The sequence below is a fragment of the Mandrillus leucophaeus genome, unplaced genomic scaffold, assembly GCF_000951045.1.
Source record: "Mandrillus leucophaeus isolate KB7577 unplaced genomic scaffold, Mleu.le_1.0 Scaffold123, whole genome shotgun sequence".
Lineage (NCBI taxonomy): Eukaryota > Metazoa > Chordata > Mammalia > Primates > Cercopithecidae > Mandrillus > Mandrillus leucophaeus.
The window spans coordinates 3,972,420-3,998,043 of NW_012100654.1; the positions used below are offsets into that span (position 1 = coordinate 3,972,420).

General features: G+C 41.2%; 1 protein-coding gene across 1 annotated transcript in view; it reads right to left on the reverse strand.

Annotated features, from left to right (window-relative positions):
* Positions 1-24,250: 24,250 nt before the first annotated feature.
* PDIA5 (protein disulfide isomerase family A, member 5) overlaps positions 24,251-25,624 on the reverse strand; it is a 92,812-nt gene continuing 91,438 nt past the window's right edge. The window contains exons 16-17 of the mRNA XM_011971557.1: positions 24,935-25,069; positions 24,251-24,476 (exon numbers count right to left, since the gene is read on the reverse strand). Coding sequence (XP_011826947.1) covers positions 24,396-24,476; positions 24,935-25,069 — 216 coding nt within the window. The 3' untranslated portion in view covers positions 24,251-24,395. The remainder of the gene's footprint in view (positions 24,477-24,934; positions 25,070-25,624) is intronic.

The following is a 25,624-nucleotide window of genomic DNA, read 5'->3' on the forward strand; positions in this document are numbered from 1 at the left end:
AAAAAAAAAAAAAAAGAAAAGAGTCCTTACCTTAAAATAATTTACAACAGAATTCCCTTAACTGGCAGACTTAATAAGTGCATTTTAAAATATAATTCAATTACCATATATTTAAGGCAGGAATTGCTATAAGAAGTGTGGGATACACATGTGGGTCAAATTCACTCACCTGCTGTAACAAAGCATCTGTGAAAAAGATGGCACTTCTTTAATTCAGTCAACCCCATGTATGGAAACAAAATAAAATACAAGGTGCAGTCATATACTTTTTCATAAATGCCATCTCCCAAGGAGAATGCCACATGCTCTAAGAAAAGAATGTCAGGTGTGTGTGTAAAGCATACATTTTAGCAGTTGTTTCAATGCGGCTGCTCAAGATGGATCCATACTCTTGGAGCACTCTTCCTTCCTGCCAAACCTTGAGCAGGACACAGAGGCCTGGCTGAGCTCAGAGCCACTCAGAGTAAGCTGAGACCCCAGTCCTGGTGACAGGTGAAATCAGACAAAGGATTTGGCTTGAGGGTTTCCTGAAAATTCATTCCACTCTGGGACACTTTATGCCTTTCCTGGGACATTGACTGGAAGTTACCAAGTCTAAGTAAATAATGAACTGAATATATTTGTATAAGCATGTAAGGAAGAGATGAACCACAGGCCTGGGTCTCCCTTGAGAGTCCAACACAAGGAACTTGTGGCCCATGAGAGTTTTGTAAAAAAGAAATAGATCAGATACTTCATAAGATAGTCTGGAACTGCAGGGTCAGGGGACAAGCCACTCAGACCCCTAAGTAATCATCATTTACTGTTTTTTTGTTTGTTTGTTTGTTTGTTTTTTGAGGCAGGGTCTTGCTCTGTTGCCCGGGTTGGAGTGCAGAGGCACAATCTCAGCTCACTGAAACCTCTGACTCCTGGATTCAAGCGATTCTCCTGCCTCAGTCTCCTAAGTAGCTGGGATTACAGGTGCGTGCCACCACGCCTGTCTAATTTTTTGTATTTTTAGTAGAGACGGGGTTTCACCATGTTGGCCTGGCTGATCTTGAACTCCTGACCTCAAGTGATCCACCATCCTGACCTCCCAAAGTGCTGGGATTACAGGTGTGAGCCACCACGCCTGGCAAACTGTCTTATCAGCATATCTTCTCTGGAACACAGGACTCCTGACAGATGGAGTTCTAGTTCCCTATGACAGGAGTCAAAGTCACAAATTCACAAAGGGGGAGACTTCTTATTCCCCATTCATAGGACCTCAGTGAATATTTTTAGAAAAAGGAGCAAAAATATTTATTTCTCCTTAAATTTAACCTTAAATCTCTTTGTACCCAGCTTTTTGCTGGAGACTTTCTCACAAGACTGTTCTCTATGTGCATATATATCACATTCATATGTACACATATCTGATAGTCCATTCACAGGGTGACATTTTCCATTCATGCCTTTCCTGGGCATTGATGAATTCAGAATTGCACTTAAGAGCGTAGATGAAACTCTGAACTCCAGATTCATCTGAATTCACATTAAGACAGCCATGACAAGTCTTTCCACATAATCAATGTTTTCTGCACCTAGTATTCAGGAAACTGGGATTATTAGACTTCCTCTCCCCACCACCATTATCAGCAACCGGACTTCGATTCCTCAACTGTCAAACAGGGATGATCATACCTGCCATCCTCACAGATTTTGGGAGGTCATGGATAGGGAAGTGCTTTGTGAATTGCACAGACAGACCTCAGTTTGAGGTTTGTTTCTACCATTTATTGATGGCAGGACCTTGGAAAAATTACTTCACCTCACTGAGCCATAGATCTTTTATCTGTAAAGGACACTAGTATCTGTGCACAGATGAGCTATATGGATTAAACAGGATTTAATGTATTTGAACAACACATAGTAAGTGCTAAATAAATAGTAGCTTTATTTAGCTGCTAAATAAAGCTATTACTGTTTAATAGTAGTAGCACTTATTATGTGTTATTTAAATACTGTTTAATTGCTGTTACTGCTATTACACCTATGTTTATAGCAGTTGCATCGACACTATTATCAGTTTCGTCAGCATCATCTATAGGCTTGGAACAATCCATAGGCTTGGAAAAAGACATTTTAGAGCAAAGGATTGGAAAGAAAAGTCTGGAAAATATGGAGAAGGAGAAAATGCATCACAGGTACTGGGAAAAGTTAGGAGGAAATGGCCTTTCTAGTGTGAAGGGCTGCAGAGAGTCATGGGAAACTGCGTTCAAGAAGTCAGCAGGAGCCAGAGACAGTGAAAGCCTCTTAAAGCGGGAATAAGACCTGACAGAGCAGGAGCACCATCTTCTCGGACAAACACCGCCACTTTAACTTCCAGCTCCCTTTCTAGCCTCATGCACTTCAAGGAAATCACTTCCCTTCTAACTATAAGCAGCCAGAAAGAACAGACAGTAAAACACAGATAAGACAGCTTGGGCACAGAGGGAGGTGGGGGGAAAGTCTCTTGGGTAACTGCCAAACTTCACCCTCATACAATGGGCCCCAGTAAAACAGTGGGCCTTAATAAGCACATCCCTTTCCCTTCAGGTGCACTAAGATAGGGAAGTTAAAAGCAGACTCGGGGGATATGCCTGCAGCTGCAGAAAGATTTATGGAAACAGACACACAACTCTCCCTCCCAGATAAGCACGACAAAAAGACACAGAAGCTGTCCAAGCCTCTGATAAACTCTCCCACCCTGAATCCTTAAAAACTCTTAGTCTGTAAGAGAGCGTGCCTCTGACCTAACTCGGCCAGAAGCTCCTCTCAGGTTTGTTTTCTCTAAAATAAACCTGTCTTGACTGGTGAGCCACGTTTTGTGTTTCTTTCCTCTTTAATTCTTTCAAGACCTTTGATCACAGTCCTGGGAGCAACAGTCTGAGTAACTGTTTTTAGTATTGTCCAGAATGACTGAACTCTCTTTGGTGACCCAGGTCTTGGTGCCAGAGCCGCACAGCAGCAGAGCTTCCTAGTAAATAGGGCTGTGGGCAGGGCCCTTGGTAGATAGAGGCAGCAGCTGGCTTTCATTAGGGGTCACTGGCTCCACGGCCATGGCACCAGCTGGGCTTCCTCACCTGTTTGTTCATTGGTGGCCCCACCTCCTGGGAGGCCTGATACTGCTGGGGTGTGAGGTCCTCAGGCATGGCCTAATACCTTGGCTATGTATTTATTTTTAAATCAGTTTATAAAAAAAGTAATAGATTATTATTATAGAAAAGTTTGATACATCTCAAAATCACAAAGAAGAAAGTAACAGTAATTTCAGGCCTCTTCCCAGTTCTAATGACTGCCTTTTTGCTTCTATCTATAGTTTTAAAATAGTTTTGTAATATGCTTTTTTCATTCAGCAATAGATCATGTACATTTTTTCAAGTCATAAATATTCCAATATAATATTTTTTTAAGGATTACACTGTAATCTAGTGTATACATTAAATGAGTTAATATATATATAGTTCTTTAAAACAATCAGTGGCATGTGGTAAGCACTTAATACATCTTAGCAATTATTAAACTACGGATATGTCTATAAGCTGTATGTATAATTTATCAGCCCTTTATTATTGAACTTAAGGGTGGCTTTCACTTTTTCACCTCTATAATTATGCTGTAGTGTCCATCCTTGTGAACAAATGCATACTTTTTTCTCTAATGATTTCCTTAGGATATATTCCTAGTAGTAGAATGGCTGGGTCACAGAATAGATAACTTTTCTGATTATCAATACAGGTTCCTAAGTACATTTACCAATTTATATGTGGTCTAGGCTATTAAAAAGAAAAACTTCTTTCTCACCTGATGAGGCTGGGTTTGGAGTTGGTTTCTTCTCTGACAGTGAGAATTTCTGCAGCTGACAAAAACGTGACTGCCCCATTTTATGACAACAGCTGGAAGGTATGACCCCAGAGACTTAAAGAAAAGCTCAGACCAGCTGTGCCATGTAATTCATCATGAGATCTTGGATAAGGTACCTGACTTCTCTGCATCTTAATTTCTTGACCTGTAAAATAGTTTTAACAACACCTGCATCCCTTAGAATTGATAAGATCAAATGAGAATTTCAAATCTCTTCTTTCCATGTTCTAGCACATAGGAAGGGCTCAAACACGGCGGTGTCATTAGCAGATACAGAAGCAGTATAATTAGTCATAGCACCACAGCAATAGCAGTAGTAACAAGAACTGAAGAGCCCAGCAACAACCCTTACCTCCTCCTCCTCTCCTGGCTCTAGTCAAGTGGAGACAATGTTGGGGTGCAGTGGGCTGGCCCCTCCCTCTCCCAAGCAGACTGAACAACAATACAGGTCTTCAGCTTTCTCCCACCACCAGTCAAGGAAGTGAGCAAGACCCAAACCTCCACTGCCTCAGGCTGTCCTCACCTCCTGGAAGTGGGCTAATCCAGTGGGAATCCAGCCAGACCTGCCAGAAGGCATTTTATTTTATTTTTAACCAATCTCCTCCACTCTCCAGGTAGTCATCCACCCATATATCTAATACATATGTTGTTAAATATGCATGTATCTTTATAAAACCTGTGTTGTGTTACGGTATTTGTGTAATCATTTCTTTCCCACGGGGGGTAAATGACATTGCACAAAGTCTGATGCAAAAGTCTGGACTAATTTTTAGAATGTTAAACAGGCCACTTTTTCCACAGGACTTTAAGGTAATGTGCTGATGAATAGACTATGCAACTTTATTGCATTTATATGGTTTTCAATGCCCTTTGAAATGTGATTAATCCTTTTAAGGCTCATGGACCCTTGTGACACTTAGCTCATAAATTATTAAATCCAATTAATACTCCAGACTGAACCAAACCTAATTTATTTCAAGTTCCGGTTCTCAGCAGAGGAGGCCTTGGTTCACTACTTCTGAAATAATATCACTACCTCACTCTATCTTCCCTTCAATTCATTTGACTGCTAAAACATAAGTGACAAAAAGGGGAAGTTATGCTTGTAGTTACATTAACATATAGGATTTTCTTAATTTGAAAAATGTTACAATTCAGAAAAGTAGAGAGAATAGTAGAACAAACTACATGCCTCCACATTTTTTCTTTAAAAAATGATTTATAAAGTGTGAAATAATATATGAAAAGCCATTAAAATAATATAAAGAACATCACTATCCCCAACCCGCAGACTAAAATCATACAACTGCAGTTGAAGGCACCTCCCTGACTCCATTCCCCTCCATTGTTTCACTGCCCAAATCACCGCTATTCTGAATTTCGTGTTTATTATTCCCATACAACTCTTTTAGCTTTCACTACTCATACATGCATCCAAAACAACAGTATTGTTTCATAGATTTTAAGCTTTATATAAATGATATCATACTCCCAATATCTTTCAACTTTCTAATTTAATTTTTGGAGTTTTTTTCTTGTTAATAAGTATGGCTCTAATTCATTCAAACTCCATTGCCACCTGTTTTTAATTGCATGATTAAAATCTATTTTTGAAATGACCAATGACGTCGATACCAACATTATCAAACACATCCTCTTTTGTACATGTGAAGGAATTTCTCTAGAATATGTGACGCTGTGTTTACAGACAGCAAATCTAAATTCAAAAAGAGCAAAAACTCAGCCTAATTTTTCCTTAGTTATGTAGAGCTCTGTAAAATGGTAGAATGTATGAGGCTCCTAACAGGACAGACCCGATAGTGATAAACCTCATATTCCACTGAGGTCCATTACTTTATATCTCTCAAATATAGTTTTTGAATGCAAGGTAATTTTATTAAGTTGGAAAAAATCTAAATTCAATCATTTATTTTGGTGTGAATTTTAAAAAGAAGAAAGAAAGTGAAAGAAACAAACATACATAGAAGCAAAATGGAAAGAAATATTCTACTTACTGACCTCCACAGAGCTCAGAGAAAGGCCTCCCTCTGGCCTCCCCTAAGCATAGAGAAAAAAATAATCAGAATTAGGAATTCGAAATGCCCAGAAAGCCAAAAGAATTCTTCTTTCAACACTTTCTGCAAAAGCCATATGAATTGGGGAGGCATCTTCTCCTACCTCCTCACTTACAACAACCTATCAACCTGCAGAGAGGGCCTTGCAAACATGGTGTGGGCTGAGAGTAGTGGTTCACAACCTTTTTTGCACTATGGATGCTCTATGACGACTACCACTAGCACTAATACCTCTACCATTCCTACTCCTATTGCTGACCTGCATTTATTGAGAGTTTGCCATATGCCATGTTAAGCAAACTCTACGTTAGTGCTCAGAACAACCTAGTATGAAGAAATCATCATGCTGTTCTCTGTGCAGAGAAAGAAGCTAAGGCACAAGACAGGTTAGGTGACTTGCTCAAGATCACCCAACTAATAATTAATAGCAGCCTGGCCAAGGATTGTGATCCAGATCTCTGTTGGCTCCTGAGCTTACTAAAGTGCTCAGCAGCTCTGCCTCACTGGCTTTTTGATAATACATAACTGTTATCATTGATAACACTTTATTAGATGATGCCTGTTATGAACACTGCTTACCACCAAAAAATAGATGAAAATGAAAATCATTGGTCATTCTAGTAGAGGTGTTGTACTTTAAAAAAAAACTGCTTTATTGAAATATAATTCACACACCATATAATTTACCCACTTAAAGCATATGAATTTGACAGTTTTAATACCTTCACAAAATTGGACAACCATCACTGCAATTTTAGAATATTTTCATGGATCCAGAAAGAAGCCCCATATCCATTCTCCCACCCCACTATTCCCCAGCCCTGGGAAACCACTAATCTACTTTCTGTCCCTATAGATTTGCCTATTCTAGATGTTCATATAAATGCAGTCATACAATATATGGTCTTTTGGAACCAACTTCTTTTTTACTTTTATTATTTATTTATTTTTATTATACTTTACGTTCTAGGATACATGTGCACAACATGCAGGTTTGTTACATATGTAAACATGTGCCATGTTGGTGTGCTGCACCCGTTAACTCGTCATTTACATTAGGTATATCTCCTAATGCTATCCCTCCCTGCTCCCCCCACCCGACGACAGGCTCTGGCGTGTGCTGTTCCCCTTCCTGTGTCCAAGTGTTCTCATTGTTCAATTCCCACCTATGAGCGAGAACATGCGGTGTTTGGTTTTCTGTCCTTGAGATAGTTTGCTCAGAATGATGGTTTCCAGCTTCATCCATGTCTCTACAAAGGACGTGAACTCATCCCTTTTTATGGCTGAATAGTATTCCATGGTGTATATGTGTCACATTTTCTTAATCCAGTCTATCATTGATGGACATTTGGGTTGGTTCCAAGTCTTTGCTATTGTGAATAGTGCCACAATAAACACACGTGTGCATGTGTCTTTATAGCAGCATGACTTATAATCCTTTGGGTATATACCCAGTAATGGGATGACTAGGTCAAATGGTATTTCTAGTTCTAGATCCTTGAGGAATTGCCACACTGTCTTCCACAATGGATAAACTAGTTTACAGTCCCACGAACAGTGTAAACGTGTGGAACCAGCTTCTTTCACTCAGCTTGTTTTCAAAGTCCATCCATGAGGCTGGGTGTGGTGGCTCACTCTTGTAATCCCACAACTTTGGGAAGCTGAGGCAGGAGGATCACTTGAGCCCAGGAGTTGGAGACCAGCCTGGGCAACATGGCAAACCTCGTCTTTACAAAAAACACAAAAATTAGCCAGGCGTGGTGGCAGGCGCCTGTGGTTCCAGCTACTCAGGAGGCTGAGGTGGGAGGATCACTTGAGCCTGGGAGGTCAAGGCTTTAGTGAGCCCTATTTGTGCCACTGCACTCCAGCCTGGGGGACAGAGTGAGACCCTATCTCAAAACAAACAAACAAAAAATACAACAAGAAAGTTCATCCATATTGCAGCTTGTATCAGAACTTCATTCAGTTGAATCATATTTCATTGCATGTGTATGTCACATTTTGTTTGTCCATTGGTCTGTTAATAGACATTTGGGTTGTTTCTACTTTGGGACTATTTATAATGTCACTCTGAACTTTCATGTATGTGTAAGTTTTTCTGCCCATTTGTTTCATTTCTCGTAGGAATGTAATTGTTGGCTCATATGGTAACTCCACGTTTAACTTTTTGAGGAACTTCCAAACTGTTTCCCAAAGCAACTGCACTGTTTTACATTCCTACCAGCAATGTATGAGGATTCTGATTTCTCCACATCCTCGTCAACAGTATCTTTTTATTATAGTCATGCTACTGGGTAGAAAGTGCACCCACTTTGTCCTTCAAAGCACAAAATGTTTTAATTTTGATGCAGTTTTGTTTATATATTTTTCTCTTTTCTTGCTTGCCCTTTGTCATATCTAAGGTCAAACTTTATTTTTAATAAAAATATTTTTAACAAACGAAAATCAGAATACATTAGATAAAGCACTTTGTATCCAATTTTTAATATCATATTTCATCGTAAGCGTTTTCAGCTGTATTTACCTAAAAATTCCCAGCCCCCCTCCATTTTACTTTATGTTTATGCTGTCTAATTTTATCAAGGCCTCAGAGATTTAGTGGCATTAAACAAGAAGCTGGAGGGCCAGGTGCGGTATTCCCAGCACTTTTGGAGGCTGAGGCGAGAGGAATGCTTGAGCCCAGGAGCTCAAGACCAGCCTGGGCATCATGGTGAAACTCTGTCTCAACAAAAAAATATAAAAATTAGCGGGGCATGGTGTCACACGCCTGTAGTCTCAGCTACTCGGGAGGCTGCGATGGGAGGATGGCTAGAGCCCCTGAGATTGAGGCTTCTGTGAGCTGTGATTGCGCCACTGCACTCCAACCAGACTGGGCACAAAGTGAGACCCTGTCTCAAAATAAATAAAATAAAATAAGATAAAATAAAAGATAAAATAAAGGAGAAGAAGAAGGTGGAAAAACATTGGGGGAAAAAAACAACCCCAAGCCAGTAAAAACGCTGGGGAAAAAACCAACAACTCCAAGCCAGTAAATCTCCATTCCAAAAATTTAACAATATTTTTATTTTTAAAGTAATATAATCACATCACAAAAATGTAGTAAGTATAGAAAAAGAATAAAAGTATCCACATGCTCATCACCTAACAGCCCTATCATTATCTTTTTCATGTGTTTTCTTCTGTATTTTTAAAAAGCATATTTTTGAAGAATTGCAATCATAAATATATTCAAACTGACATTCTGCTGTTAAAATTTAACCCACCATAAGGTTTCTTCCATGTTTTCCCCTAGTTTTTAATAACTATCATTTTTTACCACCTGCAGAATATAACAAATGAATGTGCTATAATTTACATGTTCTTTTATTAGCTATTTCAATTTTTTCAGGATTCTCTCCTCCCTCCTTTTTTTCTGTTATGAATAATGCTTAGATGATTATTATTTTTTGGTTGTAGCTGTTTCTGTGTTTGAGATTATTTCCTTAGGGTACATTCCTACAGCTGGAATTGCTAAATTGAAAGTTATAATCTTTTTTGTACCTCTCAATATATATTGCCAGATTACTTTACAAAATGTTTGAACCACTTTAAAACACTATTGGTGATGATTGATAATGATTCTTTGGGTGCTATCATTTAAAAAATGCTTTGCTAATTTGAGTGGGGGAAGAAAAGCTCCTTGTTTTAATTTGTATTTCATTTTATTACTACTTAGGTTATACCTAAACATCTCTTCTTAGCTAGGGCTTTCTAGTTTTATTTTCTTTTAAGTTCACTATCAATGTAAGGAACACATCAGACCTGTCAAATATTAAATATGTAGTTCTCTATTCTGTAGATATGTGTATAAATAGATATTTCAAGGGATCCGGTATTTTTAAGTTTTATTTCAATGGGAAATTTATGTTTATAACTTTGTCATAGAGATATAACTCCAGTAAATATATTCCATACTGGCTGAATCAAGGTCTGTAAATTGGTGAGTTTTTTTCCCTTCTAGGCAGAATAAGGGCAAGTGGGGTAAAAAGATAGATTAGCAAAAAAACATATTCATCTAGATAAGGTATTATTATGCTTAATATTGCTCATGTTAAAATTTTATAGCCAAGTTCCCATCATTTTGTAGACATCTTTTAGTATGTAATTATTTTAAATATAGCCTATTATTTTAATTATCTCTAATTAAAAGTACTTTCACACATCAATGAGTATTCTAATAAAAAGGAACTTTGAATTCTTTCTATTTTACAATACAGTCTCTATTTCTCTCTTTAAAGTAACTTTGTATGTAGGCAGTAAGTCCTGGGGAGTTTCTTTAGATAAGCTATTAATTTTAACACTAACTCACATTTTTATTTTATTGTGCTACAAAAATAAATGTTAAAAGACTTTTCACTAAGTGTTTCTTGCCTTCACTAAGTACTTTTCTTTTATCTGATTATTCACATGCTGCTTTGAATGAATACTAACTACTTCTATTTGGCATTCTATTTCATAGCGAGAAGTTAGATTCACCACATCCTAATTGTCATTATTATTCCATTACCCAGGTGGTCCTCAGGAGACCACAAGAATGTGTCCTGTTATTCGCAGTTACGGTCAATCATTACCACCTGAATTAATGCACAATTAAGTCATGAATATCCTGATTCAGAAATCTGTCTTGAAAAACTGGAGATAAAAAGACATTTGGAGCAATTTCAGAATATATTTTTTCTTCATTGATTTTTAAAAGAGCCCATCAGAAGTTTACAAAATGGGCCGGGCACAGTGGCTCATGCCTGTAATCCCAGCACTTTGGGAGGCTGAGGTGGGCGGATCACGAGGTCAGGAGTTCAAGACCATCCAGGCTAACACGGTGAAACCTGTCTCTACTAAAAATACAAAAAATTAGCCGGGTGTGGTGGCGGGCACCTGTAGTCCCAGCTACTTGGGAGTCTGAGGCAGGAGAATGGCCAGAACCCAGGAGGAGCAGCTTGCAGTGAGCCGAGATCGCGCCACTGCACTCCAGCCGGGGCAACAGTGCAAGACTCCGTCTCAAAAAAAAAAAATTTACAAAATGATATCCATTTACTTGCTACTCAACTTGGACTTCTCCATTCACATTCTCATTAATTTATTATTCTAGGCCTGCTTTAGGAAGTTCTGAGAGTGGGCTCTCATTTCAATCCAAATGAGGGAAAGCCCACCTTGCTTCCTCTGCTCCACTGCTCCACCTACATTATTATATTCATCCCTTCTTTCTTTCCCTATGACTATCTTGAGCTCATCAAGGCCTCCCATTCCCACCTTATTCTCCCTTTCTTGGCACTCTTTTTTGTCTTCCCTGACCTTTCTTTGAACACTACCAAATAAATACCAAGTCTTATCTCAAATTTAATGGAACCTCATTTTTCTCAACCCCCATTCTTTCCTCCATAGTAACATTTGTTGTTTTTATTATCATGCATTATCAAAGTAATTCATGCTCATTATAAAATCTGCAAAAACATAAACAAGTAGAAAGAAATGAAAACCATCTGTTATTCCAACTTCCAGAGGTAGCCATTTTCAATTTGTTGCTGCATTTCCTTCAAGTCTTTTTTTAATTAAAAAATGTCTTAAATAAATCAGGATCATAGTAGATACATTTTGTTTCTAGCTTTTTCATCTAGCATTTCATCATGAGCATTTCACTTATGTAAAATTTTAAATACATCACTGAAATGAAAATTGGAATATCTAGAAAAATAGGATTAAGAAAATGAAAATCAATCCTAGTTTTATCAACCCAAGATAATCACTTTAAATATTTTGATCTATTTCTGGTCTTCTTTTTCTATGCATATTTTTAAACAAAAACTGGATCATACTCTACATACAGTTTGTGAGATATGGGGTTCTATGTGAAAATTTCCAACATTTATTCAACACCCCTTGAGTACTTATCCTTTTCTGGTTTTGGGGGCAAAACGGCAAACTAGACAGAAAATGTTTTTGCCCACTAGATCTTACATTCTAGAGGGGAAGAAAGAAAATACGTGAACAAATAAGACAGATGTGATGCTCTTGGGATAAATGCTATCAAATAAAAGAAAGCAGGGTGAAGAATGGGAACTGGCTCTTTATATAGACCGGACAGAGGAGAGTTTCCTGAGCAGACTCCTAAGAAAAAATTAATAGAAATAAAAACATTGCATTGTTTTTCTGGATTTTATGTTATTTGTGGTATATTTCAGCTTTTTAAGTGTTTAAGTTTAACTTGTGATTTCCTTTTTTCAAGTAAATAGATATTTACCATTGTCACAAATTTTGCATATATTTATATATTTTTCTGAGACAGGGTCTCACTCTGTTGTCCAGGCTGGAGTGCAGTGGTGCCATCGGCTCACTGTGGCCTCCACCTCCCAGGCTCAAGTGATCCTCCCACCTCAGCCTCCCAAGTAGCTGGAACTACAGGTGCACACCACCACACTCAGCTAATTTCTGTATTGTTTGTAGAGATGGGGTTTTGCCATGTTCCACAGGCTGGTCTTGAACTCCTAGGTTCAAACAATCCACCTACCTCAGCCTCCCAAAGTGCTGGGATTACAGGTATGAGTCACTGCACCTGGCCTAATTGTGTGTGTGTGTGTGTGTGTGTGTGTGTGTATGTGTATATATATATATATAAAATGTGTGTGTATATATATTTTTTTATTTTATTTATTTTTTTGAGACAGAGTCTCACTCTGCCGCCCAGGCTGGAGTGCAGTGGCGCGATCTTGACTCACTGCAACCTTCACCTACCGGGTTCAGGTGATTCTCCTGCCTCATCCTCCTGAGTAGCTGGGATTACAGGCACCCGCCACCACACCAAGCTAATTTTTGTATTTTTAGTAGAGACAGGGTTTCACCATGTTTTGGCCAGGCTGATCTTAAACTCCTGACCTCAGGTGATCTGCCTGCCTCAGCCTCCCAAAGTGCTGGGATTACAGGCATAAGCCACTGTGTCTGGCCATTTTTGCATATTTTTTAAAAAGTGTGTCCTAAATTGCATCAGCTTCAAACCTCAGGAACTGCAGACCTATTGCTGGCAGTCCTGCCTGTGAGGGAGACTAGGAAATGTAATTCTTTTTTTTTTTTTTTTTTTTTTTTTTTTTTTTTTTTTTTTTTAAAGAGATGAGCTCGTGCTATGCTGCCCAGGTTGGACTGCAGCGCTCTTCACAGGTGTGATCACAGTGCACTGCAGCCTCAGACTCCTGGGCTCAAGTGATCCTCCTGCCTCAGCCTCCCAAGTAGCTGGACTATAGGTATGTGCCACTGTGCCTAGTTCATAGGAGATGTAACTCTTAAGGGAAGAACAGTGTTGGGTGGCACTGGCTCAACAGACCAGAAACCCAACCTGGCAGTAGAAAAGCCAAGAAACAGATTCATGCTACAGAACTCTGGAAAGCCGTAGGATTTGGAGGCCCCAACTGCATCCGAAAGGGAGGCTGAAAATAGGGGGATAGGCTGAGTACGCGCAATACATATTTTCATTTGTCCAAATGAAAATAAGCGAATTTAAAAATGCGTCCAAACTGTAAGGCGTTCTACACAGGTAAAGGGTTATTCTTTCATACGGTTATTAGATTGGTTCACCAGAGAAATGTGGTAGATACTAAATCCAGACCTCAACAAAACATTTGACATTGTCTTTCATTGTACCCTTTAGGAAAGGTTGGAAAATATCAGTTAGAGGCTGAGGTAATTAAGTGGGTTAGGGACTTGCTGAATGATTGTATCTAGGGATGCTGAACTAGTGGATTGATGGGAAATTTCTATTGGCCTGCTACAGGATTCTAGGTTAAACTCTATTTTTTTTTAACAACATTTAAATTCTTGTCAAATTTGCAAGTGACATGAAGTTAACGATAGAAAACTTATCAGAGACAGAGACAGGATTGAAAACATCCTGGCAAACTAAAATTTTCAAGAAAAAATTTAACTGAAATAATTGTCTTACAGCAAAAATAAAATTTACAAAGATCTTTAAAAATTATAATTTCCAGAGCTAACAAGAGTTTAGGAGAACAGGTCATTTCATATACTCTTAGTAAGAACATAAATAGGTAATTTTTTAAAGGAAATTGACAATATATCACAGGCTTTATTTATTTATTTGAGACAGAGTTTTGCTCTTGTTGCCAAGGCTGGAATGCAATGGCACAGTCTTGGCTCACTGCAACCTCTGCCTTCTGGGTTCAAGCAATTCTTCTGCCTCAGCCTCCCGAGTAGCTGGGATTACAGGCACCCACCACCATGTCCGGCTAACTTTTATAATTTTAGTAGAGACGGAGTTTCACCATGTTGGCCAGGCTGGTCTCGAACTCCTGACCTCAGGTGATCTGCCCGCCTCGGCCTCCCAAAGTGCTGCTATTACAGGCGTGAGCCACTGTGCCCGGCCCTACCACAGGTTTTAGAAACATGCATATTCTTTGACCCAGAAGGCCACTTCTGAAAATTCAAAAATGTATAAAATAACAAAACCAGAGAGGTATATACAGCATTATTCATAGCAGGAATAATTATAAATAACACGTACATCTAATAAGATAGATTTCTAAGTAAATGATCACATTTATCCAGGATAAAGTACTACACAGCAACAGTTCTCAACTGGGAGTGATTTTGCCCTCTAAGGGACAAAAATATCTGGAGACAATTTTGGTTGTCACATGCAGCAGAGTCGGGAGATGCTACAGGCATCCAGTGAGTAGAGGTCAGAGGTCTGCAACATCCTACAATGTTCAGAAAAGCCCTTAACAACAATTATCTGACCTCAATGTCCATAGTGCAACTATCGAGAAACCCCATTGCATAATCTTTAAAAATTATGTTAAGGAGAAATACCGGATGACATAGGAAAATACTCAGAATATCTTGTAAAAACTTTTAAAAGGTTACAAAATGGTAAGATTTTTGTACGTGTGTGTGTCTCTGTGTGTGTGGAAAAAAACGTTTAATAGTTATTCATGAGCACCAGGATTACAAGTGATTTAAATCTCCTTCTGTGTGCTTTTCTGCACTTTTCCAGGTTTATTATACCACATGTGGTTACCCTGAAAACCAGCAAATAAAAATATTTGGTGAAAATGAACTATCAAGGATTGGCCTTTCCTGTGGGCAGCGTGAAAAAGCTTTGATGGATATTGTTGATGTCGAGCCTACGTTCTTAGATTAGATTAACCGAGATAAAAGATCTGGAATGAGGAGTTCACGGTTCTCTCTACCCTGTGTGGGCCAGGTTTCACCTGCAGTCTTGTGTTCAGGGCTGGGCACCACATTTTATCAGGCATAGAGGAATTGCATATTTTCGTTGTGCCTATTGTGTAGAGAAAGGAGTGTGAGTGTGTGTGTGTGTGTGTTTATATTCCTTGATTTAGTAGAAATGATGATCTCAGTCTGATCGAATACACTGAAAGTCATTTTTAGGTAACTTTGGGATGACTCTGGGTGAATGAATGCTCAGGGTTTCAGAGTTCCTCTCCTCCCTTCCCCATGAGGTGTGCACAAACTTTCATGTTGTCCTGGAGACAATTAAGGAGGAGGGTCCCCCCTTGGTCCTGCAGATATTCCCTCCCTCTACCAGTCAATGCTGCGTGGGGTGGCGGCTACTAATGCCTGAGACTCAGGCACCTTCCTTCCTCCTCTAGTCCTGGCTGGAGCCCTTTGTCTTCCATGCTCGCTGGCACCACCTCTTTCCCCTTTGTGCTGTGGACCCCTGAGGCAGGCCTGTGATCTCACCGAGGTCACACAATCTGGTAAGCTCCTTAGCCAGACTCCCAGACATTGTCTGCAACCTTCTGTGGAGGTCCATGGAAATCCTGGGTCCTGGCCACACAGGAAGCAGGCCTGCCTGGAGAGAGTTTGACTCCGCCCTCCTGCTAAAATGGGTTGCTGAGTTATTTATTAACGGTGTGCTGTTTGTTTCCATGTATAATTTTTAGTGGGCGGGGGATTAGGAAGCACTTTTTATTTTGATGTAGTTTCAAACTTATAAAAAATTGCACACACCTTTTGCCCAGATTCACCAGTTGTTTACATTTTGCCTTTTTTTTTCTTTCTCTTTGTGTTTGTACTTATGTGTGTGTATGTGCGTATCTACATAGTAGATAAACAATTCAGAAAAACAAATATATCTACATAGTATAGCAGATACACACGTACATACACATAGATATATTTGTTTTTCTGAATCATTTGATAATTTTTATATACAGGGTTACTCTAATTCCTATCAAAATCCCAGAAAAATTTTGATGTGGACGAAATTATTCCAAAATGTATATGAAAAGCAAAAGGAACTAGAATGGCTAAAGGAATTTGGAAAAAAAAAAGTAGTAGGAGAACTCAGTTTATCTGATTTCAAGGCATTACATAGAGTAGTTAAGATGGTGTGGTATTACTGGAGGAATAGACACATAGATCAAAGGCACAAAATAGAGAGTCCAGAGATATACCTGTGTAAGTATAGCCAACTGCTATATATTTTTTTATTTACAACTTTAATCCTTTGTTTTGTTTTGTTTTAGAGCTGCAGTCTGTTATGTTGCCCAGGCTGCAGTGCAGTGGCTATTCACAGGTGTGATCATTGCACACTACAGCCTTGAACTCCTGGGCTCAAGTGATCCTCCTGTCTCAGCCTCCTGGGTAGCTGGGACTACAGGCATGCATCACTGCACCTGGCTTCCAGTTAACTAATTTTTTACATAAGTGCAAAAGAAACACAGTGAAGGAAAGATAGTCTTTTCAACAAATGGCATGGGAACTGAACCTTGACTTAAGTTTCACACCTTATATAAAAATTAACTTAAAATTGATCATATCTTTAAATGTAAAACTTTAGGAAAAAAAGAAGAAAATTTTTGCTATCTAGGGCTTAGTGATGAATTCTTAGATGTGACATCAAAAGCATAATCCATGAAAAAATAGTAACATTAGACTTCATCAAAATTAAGAAATTTTGCTCTGTGAAAGATTCTGTTAAGCAGATGAAAATACGAGCTACAGACTAGGAGAAAACATCTGCAAACCACATTTCTGACTAAGAATGTGTCTAGAATATGTAAAGAAGTCTCAAAACTCAATAGTAATAAAACAATCCACTTAGAAAATGGGCAACAGACATGCAGTGACATTTCCCTGAAGATGATACACAGATGGCAAATAAGCACATGAAAAAATATTCAACATTGCTAGCCATTAGGAAAATGTAAATTAAGACCATGATGAGATATTACCACATACTAATTAGAACAGCTAAAATTTTTTAAAAAAGAGACAATAGCAAATGCTGGTGAGGATGCAGAGGAACTGGATCTCACACATTACTGGTGAGATGCAAATGGTACAAACACTCTGGAAAACAGTGTGGCAGTTTCTTTAGAAGCTAAACACAATCATACTCCTGGGCATTTATCCCACATAGATGAACATTTATGTGCACACAAAGGTTATACATAGATGTTCACAGCAGCTTTCTTTGTAAGGCTCAAAACCAGAAACAGCCAAAACATCCCTTAACAGGTAAATGGTTAAATAAACTGTGGTACATCGATACCATGGAATACTACTTAGCAATAAAAAGGAGCAAACTATTGACTTATGCAAAAACTTGGATGAACTCTAACAGCATTATGTAGAGTGAGAGAGGCCAGTCTTGAAGGTTACATATTATATGGTTCCATTTATATAACATTCTCCAAATGACAAAATTATAGAGATGGAAAACAAGTTAGTGGCTGCCAAGGTTCACGGGAGGTGGGGAGGGGTGTGAATATAAAGGGGAAGCATGAGATGTCTTGTGATGGAATAGTTCTGTATTTTGGTTACAGCGGTAGTTATGCGAATCTACACAGGTGATAAATGGTACTGCACGAAATTTCAAGGGACCCCCCCCCCAAAACCAAAACAATGTCAAAAAAGAACAAGAAGGCTGGAGGACTCACACTTCCTGATCTCAAAACTTACTACAGGGCTATAGTAATGAGTGTAGTACAGACATACAGACAGACATACTGACTGATTAAATAGAAAAGAGAGCCCAGAAATAAACTCTCACATATGTAATCAAATGATTTTCAACTAGAGTGACAAGACTATTCAGGGAGGAAAGAAATGTGTTTTCAACATATAGTGCTGGGAAAACTAGATATCTGTTTTTTGTTTGTTTGTTTGTTTTTTCTTTTTGAGATGGAGTCTCACTCTGTCACCCAGGCTGGAGCACAGTGGCACCATCTCGGCTCACTACAACCTCCACCTTCCGGGTTCAAGCAATTCACCTGCCTCAGCCTCCCAAGTAGCTGGGATTACAGGTGCCCGCCACCATGCCCGGCTAATTTTTGTATTTTTAGTAGAGACAGGGTTTCACCATGTTGGCTAGGCTGGTCTCTAACTCCTGACCTCAGGTGATCTGCCCACCTTGGCCTCCCAAAGTGCTGGGATTACAGGCGTGAGCCACTGCACCTGGCCTGTATATCCATTATGTTATGTAAAATACACGTAACATAAAATGTTATGTATGTTGTTTAGAGGTGTTTGGCTTCCAGGGACTGTTCTGCGCCAGGCATAGGAAGGTGATGCTTCTGGGTTCAGAAACTGGTCTGCTCCACCACAACATAAGAAGATGTGGAATCTCATCTGGAAAGCATCAGGCCCTCTTAGGAAGACAAAGCCTATGCTCAGGGGTTATGTGACCTGCCCCCATCACACGGAATAACACAGGCACCAGCCCTGCCCACAGGAAGTTCCCAGTGACTGGGCATCGCTGGTTAGAACCAAACTCTGTGCTTTGTGCTCTTACTGTTCCCCATTATTTTATTTTTAAGACTTGAACAACAAAAGTGCTATCAGTGCCACTGAATTATATACGCAAAAATAGTTTAAATGGTAAATCTTAAGTTATATATATTTTATAAAACAATGAAGTTGGACCCTTACCTTACACCACATAAAAATTAACTCCAAATGAGTAAAAAACTTAAACTTCAGAACTAAAACTATAAAACTTCTAGAGGAAAACATAGGGAGAAAGCTGCAGGGCATTGAATTTGACGATGATTTCTTGGATATAATTGGCAACAAAAGAAAAGATAAAGTGGACTTTATAAAAATTAAAAGCTTTTGTGCATGAAAGGACATTATCAAGGGAGTGAAAAGACAACTCACAGAATATGATAAAATATTTGCAAATTTTATGTTAGATAAGGGATTAATATCCCGAATATATAAATAACTCTTACAAGGGAACAACACAAAACCAATGTGAAATGGGCAACAACTTAAAGAGAATAAGAGAATATCTTATTCTCCAGATAAGATAGGCAAATGGAAAATAAACATATGAAAAGATGCTCAAGGCCGGCTGAGGTAGCTCACACCTGTAACCCCAGCACTTTGGGAGGCTGAGGTGGGCAGATCATTTGAGGTCAGGAGTTCAAGACCAGCCTGACCAACACGGTGAAACCCCATCTCTACTAAAAACACAAAAATCAGCCACGTGTGGTGGTACACGTCTATAATCCCAGCTACTCAGAAGGCTGAGGCATGAGAATTGCTTGAACCCAGGAGGTAGCAGTGAGCCGAGATGGCACCATGGCACTCCAGCCTGGGCGACAGAGTGAGGCTCTGTCTCAAAAAAATAAAAATAAAAATAAGATGCTCAAAATCACTAATCATTAGGGAAACACACTTCAAAACCACAGTGAGATGCCACTTCACACCCATTAGGATGGCTACTATTAAAAACGAAACCAAATCAAACCAAACCAGAAAATAACTGTTGGCGAGGATGAGGAGAAACTGGAACCCTCATGCCTTGCTGGTAGGAACACAGAATGGTGGAGTCACTGTGGAAAATGGTCCGTCCATTCCTCAAAAAATTAAAAATAGAGTTACCGTACGACCCAGTAATTCCGCCTTCAAAAGAATTGAAAATGGGATGTCACAGAGGTATTTATTTGTACATCTATGTTCATAGCACCATTCTTCAGAATAGTCAAAAGGTGAAATTGACCCAAATGTCCATTGACGGATGAATAGGTAAACAAAATATGGTATGTACATACAATGGAATATTATTCAGCCTTAAAAAAGGTATGAGATTCTGGCTGGGTGCGGTGGCTCATGCCTGTAATCCCAGCACTTTGGGAGGCCAAGGCAGGTGGATCACGAGGTCAGGAGATCGAGACCATCCTGGCTAACACAGTGAAACCCTGTCTCTACTAAAAATACCAAAAATTAGCCAGGCGTGGTGGCGGGTGCCTGTAGTCCCAGCTACTCCAGAGGCTGAGGCAGGAAAATGGCATGAACCTGGGAGGCGGAGCTTGTAGTGAGCCGAGAATGTGCCACTGCACTCCAGCCTGGGCGACTGAGTGAGACTCCATCTCAAAAAAAAAAAAGGTATGAGATTCTAATGCATGCTACATACTTTCAAGAACGAACCTTGAAAACAGTGTGCTAAGTGAAATATGCCAGATACAAAACGATGTATGATTTTGCTTATATGAGGTTCCTAGAATAGTAGAATTCATAGAGGCAGAAAGTAGAATAGTGGTTACCAGGGTTAGGAGGAGTGGGGAATGGAGAGTTACTCTTTAATGGTTACAGAGTTTCAGTCTGGGTTGATGAAAAATTTCTAGAGATGGATAGTAATGGTGGTTGGACAACAATGCAAATGTACTTAGTGACACTGAATTGTACCCTTAAACATGATTAAAATAGTAAATTGTGTGCTATGTATATTTTACCACAATATAAAAAGGCACAGACATACACACCTTCACTCAGCTGCAGTAGCCAAATTTCAAGTTCTCAATATTCATAGGTGGCTAATGGCTATTGGATAACACAGGCCTAAGATAGAGGATTTTGGGGCCGGGCGTGGTGGCTCACGCCTGTAATTCCAGCACTTTGGGAGGCTGACACAGGCGGATCACGAGGTCAGGAGATCGAGACCATCCTGGCTAACACGGTGAAACACCGTCTCTACCAAAAGACAAAAAAAAATTAGCCGGGCATAGTGGCGGGCTACTGTAGTCCCAGCTACTGGGGAGGCTGAGACAGAAGAATGGCGTGAACCCGGGAGGCAGAGCTTGCAGTGAGCCGAGATCGCGCCACTGCACTCCAGCCTGGGCGACAGAGCAAGACTCCGTTCTCGGAAAAAAAAAATAGAGGATTTTGCAGGTGACATATATTTGGTGGGACCATAAGCGTAATTTGGTTTTGATAGGTAGCTTAAGAATATCAGCTTCCTTCTTCTAGTCAACAATAACATAATGGGAAACAGTAAGGGAACAATGCACAGAGTTTGGTTCTGAGCAGCAATGCGCACTCACTCTCAAACTGGGAGCCTTCTGTGGGCAGGGCTGGTGCCTGTGTTATTCCATGTGATGGGGGCAGGTCACATAACCCCTGAGCATAGGCTTTGTCTTCCTAAGAGGGCCTGATGCTTTCCAGATGAGACTCCACATCTTCTTATGTTGTGGTGGAGCAGACCAGTTTCTGAACCCGGAAGCATCACCTTCCTATGCCTGGAGCAGAACAGTCCCTGGAAGCCAAACACCTCTAGAAGGGGAGGGAGAAGCATGAGGAAGGTAAGAAGAGTTGGGGTCCTGCTCTGGAGGCTCCAGTTAGGTGGTGATGGGGGCTCACTACTGGGCAAGGGGCACCAGAATAAAGATGGGGTTCAGTTCTCCCCTAACTCACCTGCTACCTGCAGAGAAATCAGCCTGCAATGCAAGATCCAGGGGAACAGAGGAGGATGACGGCAAGCCCTCCAGTGGGGGAGAGGGAGGAGGTCTTCAGTGAACAACAGCGAAGCCTCAAAAAACCAAGCGTGGCGACGGGGAGTAGAACTAACCCAGATGCCACAGTACTGGCTTGATCTGCTCAGAGTTCCCAGAATCGGCGTAGGGTGTGTGTGTGTGTGTGTGTGTCTGTGAGACGTATTAGGTGGGGGCAAGTGGAGGAAGGGAGTTCTGTCTGCGGGGTCAGCTGCCCAGGGCTGTGATGAATTTGCTGAGGTCATGCCCAAAGTCAATAAAGAGGGATGTGAAGAGGATTCCATTTCATGATGTGTTAAAAAAATTTTTTTTAATTTATAATTGACAATATTTCATGATGTTTTTAAGTCCTCATACAGAAGCTAGGCCAGGAAAACCTGAACTTTGAGGCTGTGGAATGGCCAGAAAGTAAGCCCTGTGCCTCGCAGGTGGGCACTAGTGGTCCCCAGTCAGGAAGTGGCTCTTGCGAGGTTATTATTTAAAAGGTGCAGTTAAAAAAAAAAACCCAAACAAAAAAACACCCTTTTGAAAACACAAGCAAATATGTTCCCCCTACAAATACTCCAAATAACGAAGGAGACCCATGTCCACACACACACATGCTAGAATGGTAAACACCTGTGTCAGGATTAAATGACACCTTGTATGATGTGCATGGTCCCCAACGGGAGGGGACTCAGTAACTGTGCTTCAGTGATGTCTAAATGTATGCTTCTGTCTTTCATATCCAATCCTTGGGGGAAGTCCAGGGGCCACTGCCAAGGAAGTGGGTGCTTAGGGGAAAAGAGAAGGGCTGAACTGGCAGGAGGGTCAATTGGAAAGTTGGAGAACTGCACAGAACAAGGGCTCTCAAAACCTTGATTTCCCTTAATGAAACCACCCACAGTGGCACCATCGTCAACACAGCCATGAAGAACTTGGAGGCTCCGTCCTGCTCTCAGCAGATTTATCACCAGGAAGGACTTAGGCCAGGTGGGAGCGAGCTGGGTCCAGGAAGGGAGGGCTGTTCCTGCAGGCCAAGTCTCCATCAAGGCCACCAGAACGTGCTTCCAAGTACTGCAGCTTAGGCAACACCCTCCTGAACTACTGGAGGAATCCAACTCTAGGACCACTACTTATAACTAAAGACAAGGTACTAGAGCAAGGCTGCTCCGCTGTCCATGGAGAAATACTTACGAGCAGACAAAACATGTTACCGCTGTGCTCAGGCTCTGACTGCACCGCTGGGCACAGGGCTGGGTGTCAGTCACGCAGGCATGCAGAAAGCATGAGGACTCACCGGAAAGGTGAGTCAAAAAAGAGATGTACACAGGCAGGAGGCCGAGTGAGGCACCCATCCGTGGAAAATGTGGCGTAAAGATTTGGGGTTATTGTGGCCAGTGGTGGGGGCTGGTGAGCAGATCTAACATCTGCACCTCAAGAACACACCATCCCTTCCATCCAGGGTGCATAGCAAGCAGCTGGCACAGAGACCCCCTTCCCCCACTCCATTCATACCTCTGAAGCAGCAACTTAATTTTCTTTAAAGGGAGAGTGGGGAGGGAACGGACAGAGGAAGAGAAGACAAACAGCTGGAGAAAGATAAATACCTAAGTAAGTTCCAGGAAAACATACACAGAGGAAACACACCAATACTGAAACCACAACGATCCAGAAGAAGCTAGTGTTTGGTTACCATTTGCTTCAGCATCCCAATTTCCTTGATCTTTTTCTTTTTTCTTTCTTTTTTTTTTTTGAGACGGAGTCTCGCTCTGTCGCCCAGGCTGGAGTGCAGTGGCCGGATCTCAGCTCACTGCAAGCTCCGCCTCCCCGGTTCACGCCATTCTCCTGCCTCAGCCTCCTGAGTAGCTGGGACTACAGGCGCCGCCACCTTGCCCAGCTAGGTTTTGTATTTTTTTTAGTAGAGACGGGGTTTCACCGCGTTAGCCAGGATGGTCTCGATCTCCTGACCTCGTGATCCGCCCGTCTCAGCCTCCCAAAGTGCTGGGATTACAGACTTGAGCCACCGCGCCCGGCCTTTTTTTCTTTTACTTTTCTATTTTTGAGACAGGGTCTTGCTTTCTAGCTAGGCTGGAGTTGTCATGTGATCATAGATCACTGTAGACTTTAACTCCTGGGCTCAAGCAATCTTCCCTCCCCAGCCTTACAAGTAGCTGAGACTATAGGCATGTACCCCTCCGCCCAGTAACTTTATTTTCTGTAGACATGAGGTCTCATAATGTTTCCCAGGTTGGTCTTGAACACCTGGCTTCAAGTGATCCTCCCACCTCAGCCTCCCAAAGTCATTGATTATCTTGACGTATTTCCTCTCATTAGCTTGTCATTTTCCAGCAGGATATTCTGCGATCCAGTTTCCCTGTTCTGCTCTCAAATGACTGACAGGGGGCCGGCACTCTCAGGGGTGACCTCCATGCAGACAGGGCACTGGAGCACAGCTCTGTACCTCCCAGCAGAGGTGGAAGGAGAAGGATGTGAGTATCCACCTTTGTTAGTACAGGCTCCATGAAAATAAACTATACCACCAAATAAATGGTTTAATTTTATTTCAAAATTGTACAAAATGGCCATAAGCGGCTATAAAAAACTTTGTCTTCAGAACATGTGGAAATTCAGAAACAACAAAACAGGTATCATTCACAGTGTAATGGAAAAGCTTTTTCTGAGGCAGGAATTATAACTCTTCCTTCTTTTTCCCTAGTCTTTCATGGTCTCCCTCCCGGAGGGCTCGAATATAATTGGTAAATCCCAATTCCTGCAGGGAAGAGAGGGGGGGAGAGAGAGAGAGAGAGAGAGAGAGAGAGAGAGAGAGAGAGAGAAAGGAGCTTTAATCCCTGAGCTGGCCATGCACACTCCCTCCTCACCCCGCCGGCCCCTCCAGGGGCTCACTCCTGTGACAGGGAGAGGTGGGCAGACGTCTGCAAGACGGAGAGGGTCTGCATGGCTTCCACCAGCCCTGACCAGCAAGTGAGAAAACCCTCGGCATCTGGAGTCCAGCCTGGCTCTGGGGACAGGACATCTGTGACAACCCCTTGGGACTCTCCTCCAGCAATGTCAAGCCTCAGCCAGGCCGAGGGCCTGTGGCCTCTCGGTGCAGTGTTCCAGCTGACTTCTGTGGTTTCTGGGACGCTGCCCAGTGCTGTCCCTCCTCAGTGGCAGTTTCCCTGCCCATCAGCAGAGCGAGCTCTGGGCAGACGCCTCTCCCCGACTTACTGTGCGGTCGCTGTCATACTTTTCTGTGAACTTCCCATAGTGGTAGTAGTGGAAAGTGGGGTAGCCCTTGACAGCCTCCTGCTGGCACAGGTCTTGGTTCTTGTCTTTGACACAGTCAACAGCGGCACAGGCGATCTAGGGGGCAAGGTAAGAAGAGTTGGCACAGGGTGTCCCCAGGCTGAGGCCGGGACCCCACAACACAGATTGCACATCTAGTCCACGTCACAGGCTCACTCTGATTTTTCTCCTCAGTGGCAGGTAGGAACTGAACCAAAGCACCCTCAACCCAGGGCTGCTTGGAGACTGATGGTGCTTGTTTTCAATTTCCAGGTGGGTAAGGTTAGGGGACTTGGCCTGGAGTGCCTTTAGACTGTCCTTTAAAATCAAGAGTATGACGATCATAAAGGAAATGATGACTTGAAAGCATTTGTAAACACCACAGGTTCTGTGGTGCTCTCTGTAAGGGACTGGAGGATTCAATCATTTCTCAACTAGTATTTCTGGAACAGTTGCTTGGGGGACAGAATAGTGCCAAGGTTAAGAGCAAGAACTTTCAAGTCAAGTTCCCCAAGTGCACTCTTGGTTTGCCTGGACATTAAGACTTAAAGAAAATGACCCAGCCTCTTGGTGCCTCATTTTTTTCAGCTGTAAAATGGGGATAATAACAGTATCTTGGCTATCAGGATATTG